The 16,708-nt window shown below is 37.8% G+C and overlaps 1 protein-coding gene across 1 annotated transcript; it reads right to left on the bottom strand.

The window, feature by feature from the left end:
* Positions 1 to 8,792: 8,792 nt before the first annotated feature.
* On the bottom strand, positions 8,793 to 9,725 carry LOC308428228 (olfactory receptor 11G2-like; the record flags this gene model as incomplete). Its single annotated transcript, XM_080926638.1, has 1 exon — positions 8,793 to 9,725. One exon carries the CDS (start codon positions 9,723 to 9,725, stop codon positions 8,793 to 8,795), a length of 933 nt encoding a protein of 310 aa, XP_080782764.1.
* Positions 9,726 to 16,708: the final 6,983 nt, after the last annotated feature.

Raw genomic sequence — 16,708 nt, forward strand, 5'->3', positions numbered from 1 at the left:
ATTTAGGACATCTAATGCAATCCTGAGTGAAACCAATAGTGTTGAAGGTATTATCACACCAGATTTCAAGACATAGCCATAAAATGGTACCAGCACGAAGCAGACACGTAGAGAAATAGAATAAACTATTTTCCCCCAATAAATGCAATGATGTCAATTTTGTATTTGATAGAAATGTGAACAACTTACACTTGCAAAAAATAGCATCATTATCAAATGGTGTTGAGATTACAGGGTGTTCAATGATGAGTAAATTAGGCCCATATCTATCTCCCTATAAAAAATAAATTCCAAGTGTATTAAATACCTCATTTGTTACCTTCCATAACCTGAAAATCTATGTTGCTGAAGACGCTACTTATATTACTGAAAAGAGAGAAATTGGGCTGCTTCCCAATTACAAGTTTCACTCCTACTGACCAACTGGCACCAGGGGTGCTGGTGGATATTTTGCATGATATGCTTGGACAAGAAAAGTCATTATTTTCTTTCAATTTCAGCCAGATACAAACTCTGTAATCTTCAAAAGCAACATACCTGAAATATTGGCAGAAGTGTTAAGGAAGCAACATTCTTTTGATTGTTTTTAAGGTCTATTCCATGAAATGGAACCCATAACTGAGACTGCTAAATTATACAAGAATATGAGGCTGGATGGACTGTGGTTCCAGGAAAATCTTACTACTATTAGACTGCTAAATGCATAGCAATCGAATGACTCTTAATGACATTTTGCTATATTCATATATTATATCAGAGCATTGCTCAAGCTTCATCAGATACGTTTCTTAATGCAGTAGATGAAAAGCAGAGAGTGAGAGACTTTCAAGCATTCATCCCTAAATAGAAGATTTTTTTTTTTAAATCAAAACTCTTCTCTCAAGGCTCAGGGGGCTGGGCAGACAAGGAGGTTGAAAGATTGCAAGAGTTAAAGGCAGCAAATGATTCCAAGACACAACAGGTCTGATATATGATATGTGAATATATATATTCACAGAGATTGTGAGAGCAGAAAAAAAACCCAGTATAAGTTCACATAAAGCAAAACTCAGGAATTGACAAGGGGAAGTATATACAAAGTCCCACTACTAACTAAAAACCTGTTTACAATTGATATCCTCTAGGAAAGATAATATCAATTTTCTCAAAGTGTTAATGGATGTGTAAACCACACCTCTGAGCAGTCCATTGTCCAGGAGTAGTTTGTCAACACAAAATGAACTCAGTGTGTATGTGTGTGCATGCATAAGTGTGTGTGTGTGTTAGTGTGTGTGTACATGTGTTCAGTGTGCTGTTCCTTCTTTCCTTCCTTATTTGTGTTTTGGATCTTCTTGGCTTTTCATTTGTTTTTTTTGTTTGTTTTTGCCTTTTTGAGTGAAGGAGTAAGCCCATAAATTTCAGTGTGTAGAGAAATGGGAAGGACCTGGGATTGGGGGAAGCAACATGGTCTAAATATATGGTACAATTTTTTGAAAAATAAAAACCTCAATGTGACACTTAAAATATCAAAACTGGACCGGGACAAGCAGTTCCCAGATATAAAGGCCTGGTAAGAAGGGGATCCATATAGCCAGGGGGCAGAGATATCTGCCGAGTGCACACGGAAAGCACGCCCCTGCCCTGCCTGATCCAGGGACCAGGAACCCAGCATTGGGACCTCTGTTCCCACCCGGCAGCTTTGGGGCACAGAACAGTGCTTGGCCAATCTGCCACCTGGACCAGCTTATCCCAAAACTAAAGGCCTGGTGAGAAGGATATCTGAGCAGCCAGGGGGCAGAGAAATCTCTGCTGAGTGGGCATGAAAAGCACACCCCTGTCCTGCCTGATCCAGGGACCAGGAAAACAGCATTGGGACCTCTGTTTTCACCCAGCGAATTTGGGGCACAGAACAGGGCTCGGACCATCCGCCACCTGGACCAGTGGAGATCCAGGGACACAGACCAGGTACAAGGGAAAGGCAAGAATATATCACTGACAACAAGATGGCAAGAGGAAAGCGAAAAAGCATATCCCAAGGAAACAAGGACAACATGGCAACAATAATACCCAGCTCACCCATCACAGGAAACAGCAGAATGCCAAACACTCCAGGAAAAGAAGAAGCAGACCTAAAATCATACCTAAAGACGATGATAGAGATCCTTAAACAAGAACGGGAGGAAAAGCAAAAAGAATCAGAAGCTTTTAAAGAGGAAACAAGAGAAACACTCAAAGAACTCAAAGAACTAGAGGAAAACAGAACCAAAGAGATGAAGAAATGGAAGAGGGAATTTAAAATGAAAATTGACACAATAAAAAAAAACACTAAAAGAGATAACCCTAGAGGTAAAACACCTAAAAAAGAAATCAGGACTCACAGAAGCAAGCATTTCCAATAGACTACAAGAGATGGGAGAATCTCGGGGGCAGAAGACAACATGGTAAACATAGAAAAAACAGCCAGAGAAGACGAAAAAACCAAAAAGCTCCTAACTCAAACAGTCCATGAGATCAGGACACAATGAGAAGACCAAACCTTAGGATAATAGGAATAGAAGAAGGAGAAAAATATCAACTAAGAGGCACAGTAAATATCTTCAACAAAATCATAGAAGAAAACTTCCCTACCCTCAAGAATGAGATGACCACGAGCATAAAAGAAGCCTTCAGAACTCCAGATAGGTTGGACCAGAAAAGAAATTCCTCCCGACACATAATAGTCAAAACACCAAGTGCCCAAAGCAAAGAAAGAATACTAAAAGCAGTAAGGGAAAATGGTCAGGTAACATATAAAGGCAAGCCAATCAAAACCACACCTGATTTCTCAACAGAGACTATGAAAGCTAGAAGAGCCTGGACAGACATCATGCAGACCCTAAGAGAGCACAAGTGCCAGCCCAAGCTGCTATACCCAGCAAAACTATCAATCACCATAGATGGAGAGATGAAGATATTTCAAGACAAATCTAAATTTACACAATATCTGACCACAAACCAAGCACTACAATGAATTATACGTGGAAAACCCAATACAATGGGGGGAACTACATCCTAGTAAAAACAAGAAATTTCCTAAGCAAGAAAACAAAAGAAGAAATAAACACAGACATAAATCAACCCACAAAAGCAATAATAGCAGGAAACAGAAACCACTATTCCTTGATACCTATTAACATAAATGGACTCAACTCCCCAATAAAGAGACATAGGCTATCAGACTGGATACATAAACAAAATCCAGCATTTTGCTGCATACAGAAAACTCATCTCAGAGATAAAGACAGACACTATCTCAAAGTAAAAAGTTGGGAAAAAAACATCCATCAACAGCCCCAAGAAGCAAGCTGGAGTGGCTATTCTAAAGTAGAATAAAGTAAATTTCCAACCAAAAGTTATCAAAAAAGATAAGGAAGGACACTTTTTACTCATTACAGGGAAAATCAGTCAAGAGGAACTCTCAATCATTAACATATATGCTCCAAATACAAAAACACCTACATTAATTAAAAAAACCCTACTAAAGCTCAAAAAATACATTTCACACCACATAATAATAGTGGGAAATTCTAATACCTCACTCTCACCAATGGAGAGATCATGGAAACAGAAACTGAACAAGGACACTGTAAAACTAGCAGAGACTATGAACCAACTGGAATTAATAGATATCTACAGAACATATTATCCTAAAGTAAAACAATACATCTTCTTCTGAGCACCCCATGGCACCTTCTCGAAAATTGAACACATAATTGGACACAGAACGAGCCTCAATCTATATAAGAAGATTGAAATACTTCCATGCATCCTCTCAGATCACCATGGTCTAAGGATGTTCTTCAACAACAACAAAGACAACAAAAAGCCCACATACATATGGAAACTAAACAACGCTCTGTTAAATGATAGCAGGGTCAAAGAAGTAATAAAAATAGAAACTAGAGATTTTCTAGAATTCAATGAAAATGAAAACACAACATACCAAAACCTATGAGATGCAATGAAAGCAGTACTGAGAGGAAAACTCATAGCCCTGAGTGCTTCCAAAAAGAAACTGGAGAGAGCATACATCAGCAACTTGACAGCACAACAAAATCAGAAAGGAAAGTGGAGACATAACTGAAACTTAGGAAATTGAAGAAATCAGATCCTACTACAAAAGCCTGTACTCCACAAAGTTGGAAAAGCTGGAGGAAATGGATGAATTCCAGATTGATACAACATCCTAAAGTGAAACCAGGACTAAAGTAAACCATCTAAATAATCCCATAACACCTAAAGAAATAGAAGAAGTCATCAAAAGCCTCCCAACCAAAAAAAGCCCAGGTCCATATGGTTCAGTGCAGAATTTTATCAGATATTTATTGTGGACATAAAACCTATACTCTCCAAACTATTCCACAAGATTGAATCAGATGGAATACTACCTAACTCATATTTTGATGCTACAATAAACTTCGTTCCTAAACCACACAAAGACCCTACAAGAAAAGAGAACTTCAGACCAATCTAATTTATGAACATCGATGCAATGATACTCAACAAAATTTTTGCAAAACGAATCCAAGAACACATCAAAATGATAATTCACCATGAACAAGAAGCCTTCATCCCTGGGATGCAGGAATGGTTTAATATAAGGAAATCCATCAATGTAATCTGCCATATAAACAAACACATAGAACAAAATCACATGGTCATTTCACTAGATGCTAAGAAAGCAGTTGACAAAATTCAACATCCCTTAATGTTAAAAGTCCTGGAAAGAACAGGAATCCAAGGTCCATACCTAAACATAATAAAAGCAATATACAGCAAACCAACAGCCAACATCAAACTTAAGGGTGGGAAACTTGAAGCAATCCCACTAAAATCAGGGACTCCACAAGGCTGCCCACTCTCCCCCTACCTATTCAACATAGTACTGGAAGTCCTGGCTGGAGCAAGTAGACAGCAAAAGGAAATCAAAAAGAGATAGAAATTGGAAAGGAAGAAGTAAAAATATCACTCTTTGCAGATGACATGATAGTGTACATAAGTGACCCCACAAATTCCACCAGAGAACTCCTACAGCTAACAAACAAGTTCAGCAAAGTGGCTGGCTATAAAATTAACTCAAACAAATCTGCAGCCTTCCTATATTCAAAGGACAAACATTTGGAGAAAGAAATTAGGGAAAAGATACCCTTCAAAATAGTAACAAAAAGTATGAAATACCTTTGTGTAATTCTAACTAAGCAAGTGAAGGACCTGAACAACAAGAACTTCAAACCTCTAAAGAAGGAAATTGAGCGAGATCTAAGAAAATGGAAAGTTCTCCCATGCTCATATATTGGAAGGATCAACTTTTTAAAAATGGCCATCCTACCAAAAGCAATCTACAGATTCAATGCCATCCCCATCAAAATTCCAACCCAGTTCTTCATTGAATTGGAAAGATCAATGTGCAATTTCATCTGGAATAACAAAAGACCTAAAATAGCGAAATCTATCCTCAACAACAAGAAAACATCTGCTGGAATCACTATCCCTGATCTCAAGCTATATTACAAGGCAATTCTGCTGAAAACTGCATGGTACTTGTACAGAAATAGGGACTTGGTTCAATGGAATAGAATAGAAGATCCAGAAATGAACCCTCATGTATATGGTCACCTGATATTTGACAAAGATACTGTAAACATTCAATGGAAAAAGGACAGCCTATTTAACAAATGGTGTTGGTCCAACTGGCAGTCAGCAAGCAGAAGAATGAAAATAGACCCTTTCTTATCTCCTTGTACAAAGCTCAAGTGTAAGTGGATCAAAGATCTCCACATTAAACCAGATACACTGAAACTATTAGATGAGAAAGTATGGAGAACCTTAGAACACATAGGCACAGGAGATAATTTTCTGAACAAAACACCAATGGCTCAAGCTCTAAGGTCAAAGATCAACAAATGGGACCTAATGAGATTGCACAGTTTTTGTAAGGCTAAGGACAATGTCAAGGAAACAAAATGGCAGCCAACACAATGGGAAAAAAATTTTTACCGATTCTACATCAGATAGTGGCTTAACATCCAACTATACAAAGAACTCAAAAAGCTAGACACCAGAGAATCAAATAACCTTATTAAAAAAATGGTGTACCGAGTTAAACGAAACATTCTCAATTGAGGAATATGGAATGGCTGAGAAACATCTAAGGAAGTGCTTGACATCCTTAGCCATCAGCGAAATGCAAGTCAAAACAACCCTGAAATTCCACCTCACACCAGTCAGATTGGCCAAGATCCAAAACTCAGATGACAGCAGATGCTGGTGAGGTTGTGGAAAAAGAGGAACACTCCTCCACTGTTGGTGGGGTTGTAAACTGAAACTCTGGAATTCAGTCTGGTGATTCCTCAGAAAATTGGTCATAGTACTACCGGAAGATCCAGCTATTCCACTTCTGGGCATATACCCCAGAGATACTCCAATATACAACAATGATACATGCCCCACAATGTTCATAGAAGCTCTATTTATAATAGCCAGAAGCTGGAAAGAACCGAGATGTCCTTCAATAGATGAATGAATACAAAAATTGTGGTACATTTATACAATGGAGTACTACTCAGCTATCAGAAACAGTGACTTAACAAAATTCTTATGAAAAGGTTGCATCTAGAGAATATCATCCTGAGTGAGATAACCCAGTCACAAAATAACAGACATAATATGCAGTCACTGATATTGGGAAGCTAACCCCAGAGGCTCGGACTGTTCCAGAGACAACTCACAGACTGTGTGAAGTTCAAGAAAATGAAAACAAAACAAAACAATAACAACAACAAAAAACATTATGCTCAATCCTTACACACCAAGAAAACGATGACTAATTCCGGGTTACATCCTGTTTTACATGTACGTTCTGCTCCTTGTAACTAGTAAGACCTTAATGCAGAGTATCAAACCTTAAAAAAAAAAGAAAGAAAAAAGAAGCCAAGCAATGACAAAAATGTATTTGTATACATTTATGCAAATATGTTTAAAATTTTTTCTTTTATTTTTGTTTTTTAAAATAAAGTTTAAAAAAAGAAAAATGTTTCATTTAAAAAAAGAAGAAAGCAATTAAATGATCCCTAACATTTTGTTGTGCTCATAGATCAATATTTTGCTCAGCCATCATCAGAATAAAGTGTATTCTCCAATAAATGGGAATAAATACAGTCCCTCATCATCAGACAATGTTCAGGAAGAGATAATGGAACACTAAGTCCTAAATGAGATTTCTCCTAAATATCTCTACCAAATCTCTTCCATCAAGACTCAGAGAACACTGAGAAGAGGAGACACAAATAGTGAAAATGGAAGACACTAAGGAAACATGGCCTTGTAAACATAATAAAACCAATATGCATATTAACTAGCATAGATTTTGGCAGCATGGACAGGGCCTAAAGTGGTCTGGGATAGACGAGTTCTCAGTACTGCTAAGGAACATGAACAAAAGACCTCACTAATTCAGAGGCTATATACAACTGATATATCCACTCACAAAATATTAGCTTTTTTCAACTGTCTCACTGAGAATACAAGTACCAATCTGAAGGGGAGTCCCCACACCCTCACTAGACTGCCAACACTAAATAAACTCTGAGTATTTTTTAACAACTTCATTTTAAAGAACAAAGATAAATGTACAGATTTTAAGCATTTTTTGCATAAAAGTATATAATACATTTTTGTCATTACTTGTTTTTTTTTTTTTTAAAGGTTTGATAGTGTGATCAAGATCCCACCAGTCACAATGAGCAAAAAGTACATGTAAAATAAGATGCAACCTGGAAATAGTCAAAGTTTTCTTGGTGTGTAAAGATTTTTTTTTTTAACAATGAGCAGACAGTACATGTAATACAGGGTACAACCCGGAATTTGTCAATGTATTCTTGGTGGGTAAGAATTGAGCATGACTATTTTTTTTTTGTTTTCTTTTTTTCTTGGACTTCATACAGTCTGTGAGTTGTTTCTGGGGCAGTGTGAGCACTCTGCAGAGATCTCTCTGCTTCCTGGCTGCCTAGATCTCCTACTCACCAGTTTTTCAACCTTTAGGAGCTGCCGGTCCGGGTGGCAGATGGGCCGGGCTCTGTTCTGCGCCCTGAAGTAGCCACCGGGTGGAAACAGAAGTTCCAAAGTTGTGTTCCTGGTCCCTGGATCAGGCAGGGCAGGGCAGGGGGTGCGCTTTTCGTGCACATTCCGCAGAGATCTCTCTGCTCCCTGGCTGCCTAGATCTTCTACTCACCAGGTTTTCCTATAGTTTTATTTTAAATTTAACTTTATTTAATACTTGCATGTGTGTTTGAAGCAAAGATGACATCCAGTATGAGAGCACAGTGCATATAACTTCAACATAATTGTCATTAATAGTATTTCAAATGTTTATCACATTTTTATTTTGAGAACACAAAAAATTCAGTCCTTTTGGTTGAAACAGAATTAATGTTAGACAGACATGTTTACCTTATTAAATTTTCAACACAGATCTTGACTAAGTATCCAAATGCAGAAGTTGCAAACACTAACCATGTAGCTTCTTCTTATACTTCAATAGTCTCTGTAGAACATTCTATTCATTTTGAAAATCTTTCTAGACATACGTGAGAACATGCAGAATTTTACTTCCCATAACTGACATATTTTACTTCACACAATGTTGTTTCATATTATTCATGTTGCTGTAAATGACACAAAAATATTCATATATACATATATTTGAATATATAATGAATTAAATATACTGACATACACACACTTAAATGTAATTTGTTTACTTAAATTAAAAAGTTTTATGTTTTTAAAATTTTCTGCAGGGCATTTTTCATATCTTTGTTCCTCAGACTGTATATTACAGGATTAAGAAGTGGAGTACCCACAGAATAAAACAGAGTCACAAGCTTCTGCATCCCGGCTTCATGTTCAGATGTTGGGCTCATATACATAATCATCACTGAGCCATAGAAAAGAGAAACCACAGTCACATGAGATCCACAAGTGGAGAAGGCCTTTTTTTGTCCATCTCTGGAAGGAACTCTGAGCACAGTTCTCAGGACCAATATATAAGATCCCATGATGAAGATGAAAGGAGTAACCAGGAGCAGAGACATAATAATTGTCCAGAAAAACTCCATCAATGGGGCTCTGGAGCAGGCAAGGGCCAAAAGAGGGCCTGGGTCACACACAAAGTGATCTATAATTCTCCCACAGAAGGACATCTGGGAGATGATGATGATGGGAACAGGGAACCAGAGGAAACCAAGCACCCAGCAACTGATCACAAGGATGTTGCAGAGGCGCCCAGTCATGAGAGCAGGGTAATGTAGTGGCCGGCAGATGGCAAGGTAGCGATCAAATGCCATGACTGCCAGGAAAAAGCATTCTGTAGAACCAAAGGAGAAGAAGAAATAGAACTGCAGGAAGCATCCAGAGAAAGAGATGACCTTGCTGTCAGAGAGGAAGTTGGCCAACATGTTGGGGACTGTGGAGGTGACATACCAGATCTCCAGGAAGGAGAAGTTGGCCAGCAGGAGGTACATGGGTGTGTGGAGTCTCTGATCACAGTATACAGCACAAATGATAAAAGCGTTGCCCATGAGGATGAGTAGGTAGACAATGAAGAAGAGGACAAAGAGGAGGATCTGCCCCTCTCTGGGGTAAGGGAAACCCAAGAGAATGAAGCCAGTGATGGTGCTGGTGTTGATGGAGCTGCTGAAGGTTGTCATCTGTCTGTGACCTGTGAAAGCACTAGAAATTGTTTAATATTCTAGGAATAGTTGAGGGACTTTAATTTTTTCCCAGACAGGAAACAGAGTAGTTTGCTAGTCATCTTTTCAATATTTATTTGAGTTTTAGAGTTTGCCAGGTTTTTTTCCAACCACTGGATATTTAACAATGAATGGAAAAGTTAAAGCCCTTATTAGATTCTGCATAACCAGCCACTCCTCTTTTTGTATTCCATTGGTATAAATAGACTAGAGTGACTATTTCTTCACCACCCACCTTTGTAAGCATTGATTGATGTAATTGGTATATCAAGAAATGTTATTTTGACCATGATGGAAAAATAGCATGACTCATAGTCAGAAATATCTCCTAGTTAAAGAAAATGAATAGAAACTGCCAAGGGTTGTACACACCTGTAAGCCCAGAACTTGAAAGTTTGAAGTCGAAGTGTTAGGAGTTCAAGGCCATTATTAATGATTTACTAAATTTGATGTTAGTTAGGACTACAGGAGATTCTGTTTCAAACAAACATTTCCAGTATGGAACAAATGAAAGGAAAAGGAAAAAAATGATTAAGAATATTTCATTAGTATTTGCTAGTCACCTGGTACATTTGTTCTTAGACTAGTTACTGGATGACTCTTAGCTGGAAAAATGTGAATGTTTTGGGGTACCATTGTAGTTCAATTGGAGAACACATACCTATCATTTATTAACTTATGACTTGATCCTTAAGACTGCTAAAATCAGAAATGAAATTTTAGTGTAACCTAAAATATTATTGGAGAATAATTTTATTTCAGGGTGCTCTATTGAGTCTTTGTTTTAAGTAGCAAATTCATGTAAAAATCCACCAGAATTTCTAGTAGCAGTTTATGAATCACTAGAACTTAAAGACATAAGCAAAGCTAAATTTAATATCAAGAATTTGATGACGTTGATATGCGTTCATGGGGAGCTGCACTCCTCTCTCAAAACAATGTTAGTTTGGGCTGGGATGCAGCTCAGTGGTAGCTGTGATGAGGCTCAGTGGTAGAGCATTTGACCATCATGTGAGATGCTGAGGAGATTGATAGTTACCACTAAAAATGAATAAATAAAGTGCCCTTCCTCAACCCCCAAACTAGAAGACAAAAACAGCACTCAATTTTGTGTCAAGAAAACTTACATTATTCAAACAGGACAACCAAGATTCTAAGTCCTCACTCAGTTTGTATTACTGTATGGGTTACCTGTGATTGGATGGGGCAGAAGGGAAGGGATGTCTGCAGGTAGCACACTGCCTTTTATGTGTTTGCCGAGATCTATACTCATCTTCCCATGGCCTCAGATTCCGGTTTCAAATGGCAGAGTATTTACTTCTCATGAAAAAGAACTATATTCAAATTTCACAAATATCTCATTTAAAAATATTAAAATTATCATTCAGGATATTTGTTATTTTAAAAGAAAAATTTACCCTAAGTTTTCTTTTCTTTTCTTTTCTTTTCTTTTTTTTTTTTTTTTTTTTTTTTTTTTTTTTTTTTTTTTGTGGTGGAACACAAGTTTAATCCCAACACTCAGTAGGCAGAAGCAGATGGATCTCTGAGTTCGAGGCCAGCCTGATCTACAGAGTGAATTCCAGGACAGCCAGGGCTGTTACACAGAGAAAGAACAAAAACCAAAACCCCAAACAGCCAACCAACCAGACAAACAAAACAAAACAAAATAAAACAACCACACCCCCACTTCAAAAAACAAAAATAAACACAAGTAACCAAACAAATAACCACAAAAAGCCCAAAATCCCAAATCCTAGATATTGATACATAGGGTATGCTGCCATGTAGGTACATTACAGAAGATAAAGGTATCAGATCTATTCAGACAGCTTCATTGATTGTCATTATATGGAATTAACAAACAGCATAAAATAAAGTAGAAGTTATAGGGATAGTTATGTGGTGTTAGGTTAGTTTAACCTCAAACTATTTTGAAATGGAGATTTTCTCACCTCAACTGAAATACCCATAGAAATAGAAAAAGTAAAGAACACACACACACACACACACACACACACACACACACACACACACACACACATGAGCATCATTCAAAGTAGAAGGAACCAGAATCACATGATTTAACTAACAACCAGTCTAAACAAGCGGCTTCAACCAAGATAATTGCTTCTGTAATCATTCACAAAGGAGAAGCCTTAGAGGAATTAAACGATATTGTTGTTCGCCATCAAAGACAGGCCCCTAATTGGGAAAAAAATATACTGGGAAAAAATTCAAGACTCTGTTGCATAGAAGTAACATTTACCACTGCCAGAATGGCTGACTAAAAAGTGCCAAATTTTAAAAATGAAATTAAAATATTCTTCTAGGTATCACCCATAAGAAAGAAGATATTAAATGAATATTGATGGGGGTAATTTTGAAGTTACTGCCAGGCATGTTTCCAAAACATGTTCTAACTGCTAAAAACACAACAGTGGTTAACTGGAAAGGTGGCTCCCATACCAGAGTCAAATTCTTGAGGACTCTTTGAATTCTTGCAAATGTGCTTCTTGCAAGCACCTCTTCAATAGGCTATACATTCATCTTACGGTTGTTCACTTTCAAGATGGCTTAGCTTTTAACTTTTAATTTTTTGACTTTTTTTGATACTCTAAGTTTTCTTGCCTTTTGTATCTGTTTCAAGAATGAATCCTAGAATTTTTCATACAGTCTTTGGTGGTATGTGGCAACAAGACATTAGCAATATTTTAAATAACCAATTCAAGCTATTTATTCACAAAAGCTAAGATAACACTCACACACAAAAATCATCAAGTAACAATATTTGTGGTTAACTTTAGAGAAATGATAACTTAAAAAACTCAAATAATTTATTGCCTAATGGGGGCTGTGTGGTTTTGTTTATATCAATTTTTAAAAATTTTCAATTATAGACCAATATCTATTTGGACTATATATTTTTGAAAGTAAAGATAACTGAGTAAATATTTGAAGGTGATTTTTCTCTCCTTTGCAATGTCTTATCTATTCTATTTCTCTGAAGTTCATATACAACAACATAGATGTTACTCTCACAGGCTCTGTTTCCAATCTGTCCCTTGATTCCTTGGCTGTTCTGTCTCCTAATCCACTCTGTGCACCTCAGGTTCAAGCCTCCCATATCGTATCTCTGCACTGTTAGAAAATCTTTCTGAAAGATCCCTTTGATTGTTCATTCACAGTCATGTTGTAACTGTATTGACTTTTCATAATTTGATCAGAGAACATAATTTCTTTGGATTTAGTAACTTTTCTACCCTAGTGTAAAATCTAAGCGCCAACATACTGTGCATGAACTGCTAAACAATCTGGCCTTTTCTTATGCTTATTATCTTCCCACTTCTATTTTTCTGGTTTCCCACCACATTTCCCATTTGTTTCAGTTCCACATGACTTCTTTCTCTAGAAAATTCCTATTTCATTCCTGCTTAGACTTTTGCTGAAGTTTTTTTTTTGCCTTGAAATCTCACCTAATCTACAATTATTGTGTGTGTGTGAGTGTGTATGTGTGAGTGTGTGAGTGTGTGTGTGTTTGTCTCTCTCTCTGTGTGTGTGTGTGAGTGTGTGTGTGTCTGTGTGTGTCTCTCTGTGTGTGTCTATGTGTGTATGTCTCTCTCTCTCTCTCTCTCTCTCTCTCTCTCTCTCTTTCTCTCTGTGTGTGTGTGCGTGTGCATATGTGTGTGTCTAGCTCAGTACCTCATAAGACTTTCTGGCTCTATTTCATTTTTGTTGTTCTGACAAATTACCCTGAGAAAAGCAGCCTCATAGTTGGAAGTTATAGTTGATCACAGTGGAAATGTCAGAGTACCAGATACTTGAGTTTGCTGGTCCTATGACATCCACAGTCATAATAATGTCATAAACGCATTGATGTCCTGAGTGATGTTACCCAGTCACAAAAGAGCACTCATGATATGTACTCACTTATAAGCGGATACTAGTCCCCAAAGCTCAGAATACCCAAAAAATTACCCACAGAACTTATGAAGCTCAAAAAGAAGGAAGACCAGGATGTGGATGCCTCAGTCCATCTTAGAAGGGAGAATAAAACACTCAGGGGAAGAAATACAAGATCAAATAGATGAGCAGGGATTGAAAAAAAAGATCTACTGAGACTGCCTCATCTGGACAACCACCCCATATACACCCACCAAACCCAAGCACTATTGCTGATGCCAAGAAGTGTTAACTGTCAGGAACCAGATACGGATATCTCCTCAAAGGCTCTGCCAGAATCATATAGATACAGATGAGGATACAGCTAACTATCACACTGAGCACAGGGACCCCAATGATGGTACTAGGAAAAGAACTGAAAGGCTTGCATCCTCATTGGAAGAACAACATTATCAACCAGCCAAGGCACTGAGGTGGAGAGGATAATTGGGAGAGGCAGCACCTTCATGGAAGCAAATTGAGGTGGAGGAGAGAGGGGAATGGAGGTAGGGTGAAGGGTATAGTATTTGCAATGTAAATTCAGAGAATATCCGATAAAATTGAGAAAAGTGCATTGATGTCAGCATTCAGCTCACTTTCTTCACTTGTACACAGTCCAGAATCCCTTAACTATGGAGTGGAACCATCCACAGTGGCATAATGAAGATAGTAACCTACACACTGGACATAGATAACACCTCACTGAAACTCACTTTCCAGGTGATTCTCATCAAGGTGGCAATTAAGGTTAGCCAAATATAAACAGAATTATTGATAGAGCAATCAAAAATGTCTTGGAAACACTAAGAAATGTTCACTGTCTTTAGCCACCATCCAAATGCAAATCTGAACTATCTTGAGATTCTATCTTACAGTTGTTAGAATGGCTAATATCAGTGGCACAGGTGACAGATCATGTGACAAGATTGTGGAGCAAGGGGAGTACCTCTCCATTGTTTGTAGCAGTGTAAACATGTACAGCCATTATAGAAATCAATATGTTGTTTCCTTAGAAAATTGGAAATCAATCTATTCAAGATTTATTTATACCACTCCTGGGCATATATCAAAAGAATGCTGAATCCTAGGAAAAGGACACTTACTTAAATATGTTCATTGTAAATTTATTCATATTATTCAGAAACTGCAAATAATCTAGATAAACTCCCACTGAAGAGTAGATAGAGAAAATGGGGCATACTTCACAAAGAAATATTACTCAGCTGTGGAGTAAAATGACATCATGAAATTTGCAGTCAAGTGGATGGAACTTGAAAATATGATCCTGAGTGTGGAAACCCAGACCCAAAAAGACAAGTATAGCATGCTTTAATTTATGAGTAGATATTAATTATTAAGGAAATGATAATCAAAATATAGTCCACAGACTGAGACAGGTTAGGTAAATGGGAGGGCTCTAGGAAAGATGCATGGATCTTCCTGGGAAAAAGAAGTAGAAAGATTTTGTGGGTTAATTGAGGGTAGGTGGGGATGTGTGCTGGAGGGATCAGATGGGAGAAAGGGATAGATACAGAATGAGGGTAGACACAGCTCTCTCTCTCCATATCTCTCTTTGTGTGTGTGTGTGTGTGTGTGTGTGTGTGTGTGTGTGTGTGTGTGTGTGTGTGTCTGTGGAAAGCTAGAGTAATGGAAACTTTCTGGAATCTGTGAAGAAGATCCTAGTGAGCAATTAAAGTTATGGAGGATATAGAGACTGAACTGGACATGTTTTGTAGCTTAACAAGGTTTCCAGGGGTGGGACTAGGTTGTATTTGGTTGAGTTGTTGGCTGAGTGTGCTCCAGTGAAAATCCCTAAACATCTCAAATGATGCTAGTTGCTTCGTAAAAATTGACACTGAGGTGCCATTGCAGAGCACAATATCCACCCAACTCACTGAAGGTAAAGAGGGTGGGTGGTGCCTGCATGTAGCATTCACTCCAACGTTCTAGTATTTTTGGAGTGAGAAGATACCATGTAGTATGGAAAGTGAAGCCTGCATACCAAATCCAGCCACAAAACACTTGACCTACAATCTGTCCTGCTGCAAGTGTGCTGAGAAATTATGGGAGTGGTCAATCAATGTTTGGTTTAACTTGAGCCCTATGCTATGAGAAGAAGCCAATGCCCTACACTGCCTGGATAGCCAGGAACTGGAGACTGAATAGTCTAGACACCTATGTTGGAACCAAACATGAGTGGAAGATAATCAATCAATCAATCAATCAATCAATCAATCAACAATCAATGAAATGACTCCTATTAGTATTCTGCTATACTCATAGATTGGTGCCATGGCCAGTTGTAATCAGAAAGACTTCCTCCAGCAGCAGATATGTGTGAGTTTAGAGATAGCCAGACATTGTGCAGAAAGAGTCCAGATTAGAGGTCTTCACTGGGTCTCTTCCCTTGGAGCTCAGAGAACACAGTAGGCAAGGAGGATAGATTTTCAGAGTCAGGGTGGATGGAGGACACCAGAAGAACATGACAATGAATCAACTTTGCAGGGTTCACTTGGGATAATAGAGATTTAAACTGTAACCACAGGACCAGCACTATGTCCTTGGCTTATATGTTATGGTTAGCTTGGTGTTCTTGTGGGACTCCTACCAGTGGAATCAGGTGTGTCTCTATCTCTTTTGCCTACTCTTGGGACTCCTTTTTTCTATTGAGTTGCCTTTCCCAGCTTTGATATGAGGCCTTTGCCTTGTCTTATTGTATTTGTTTTGTCCTGTTTGGCTGTTGTCTCTTGAAAGCTTGCTGTTTTCTGGAGAGAAAATTAGAAATAGTAGATTTCATAAAGAAGATGGAGTGTGTTTGTGTGTGGGTCTGGGACAAGTAGAAGAAGGGGAAATTGTGGTCAGGATATATTGTATCCTGAGAGAAAAACCTATTTTCAATTAAAAAATAAAAATCTAGCCAGAACATTTGAACATTGTATACAAAGATCTCTAACATTTCTATGTTTATAACTTACTATTTGTTTTATTTCTAAGAATCTAAA

This window comes from Micromys minutus (genome assembly GCF_963924665.1).
Source record: "Micromys minutus genome assembly, chromosome: 12".
In the NCBI taxonomy this organism is placed as follows: domain Eukaryota; kingdom Metazoa; phylum Chordata; class Mammalia; order Rodentia; family Muridae; genus Micromys; species Micromys minutus.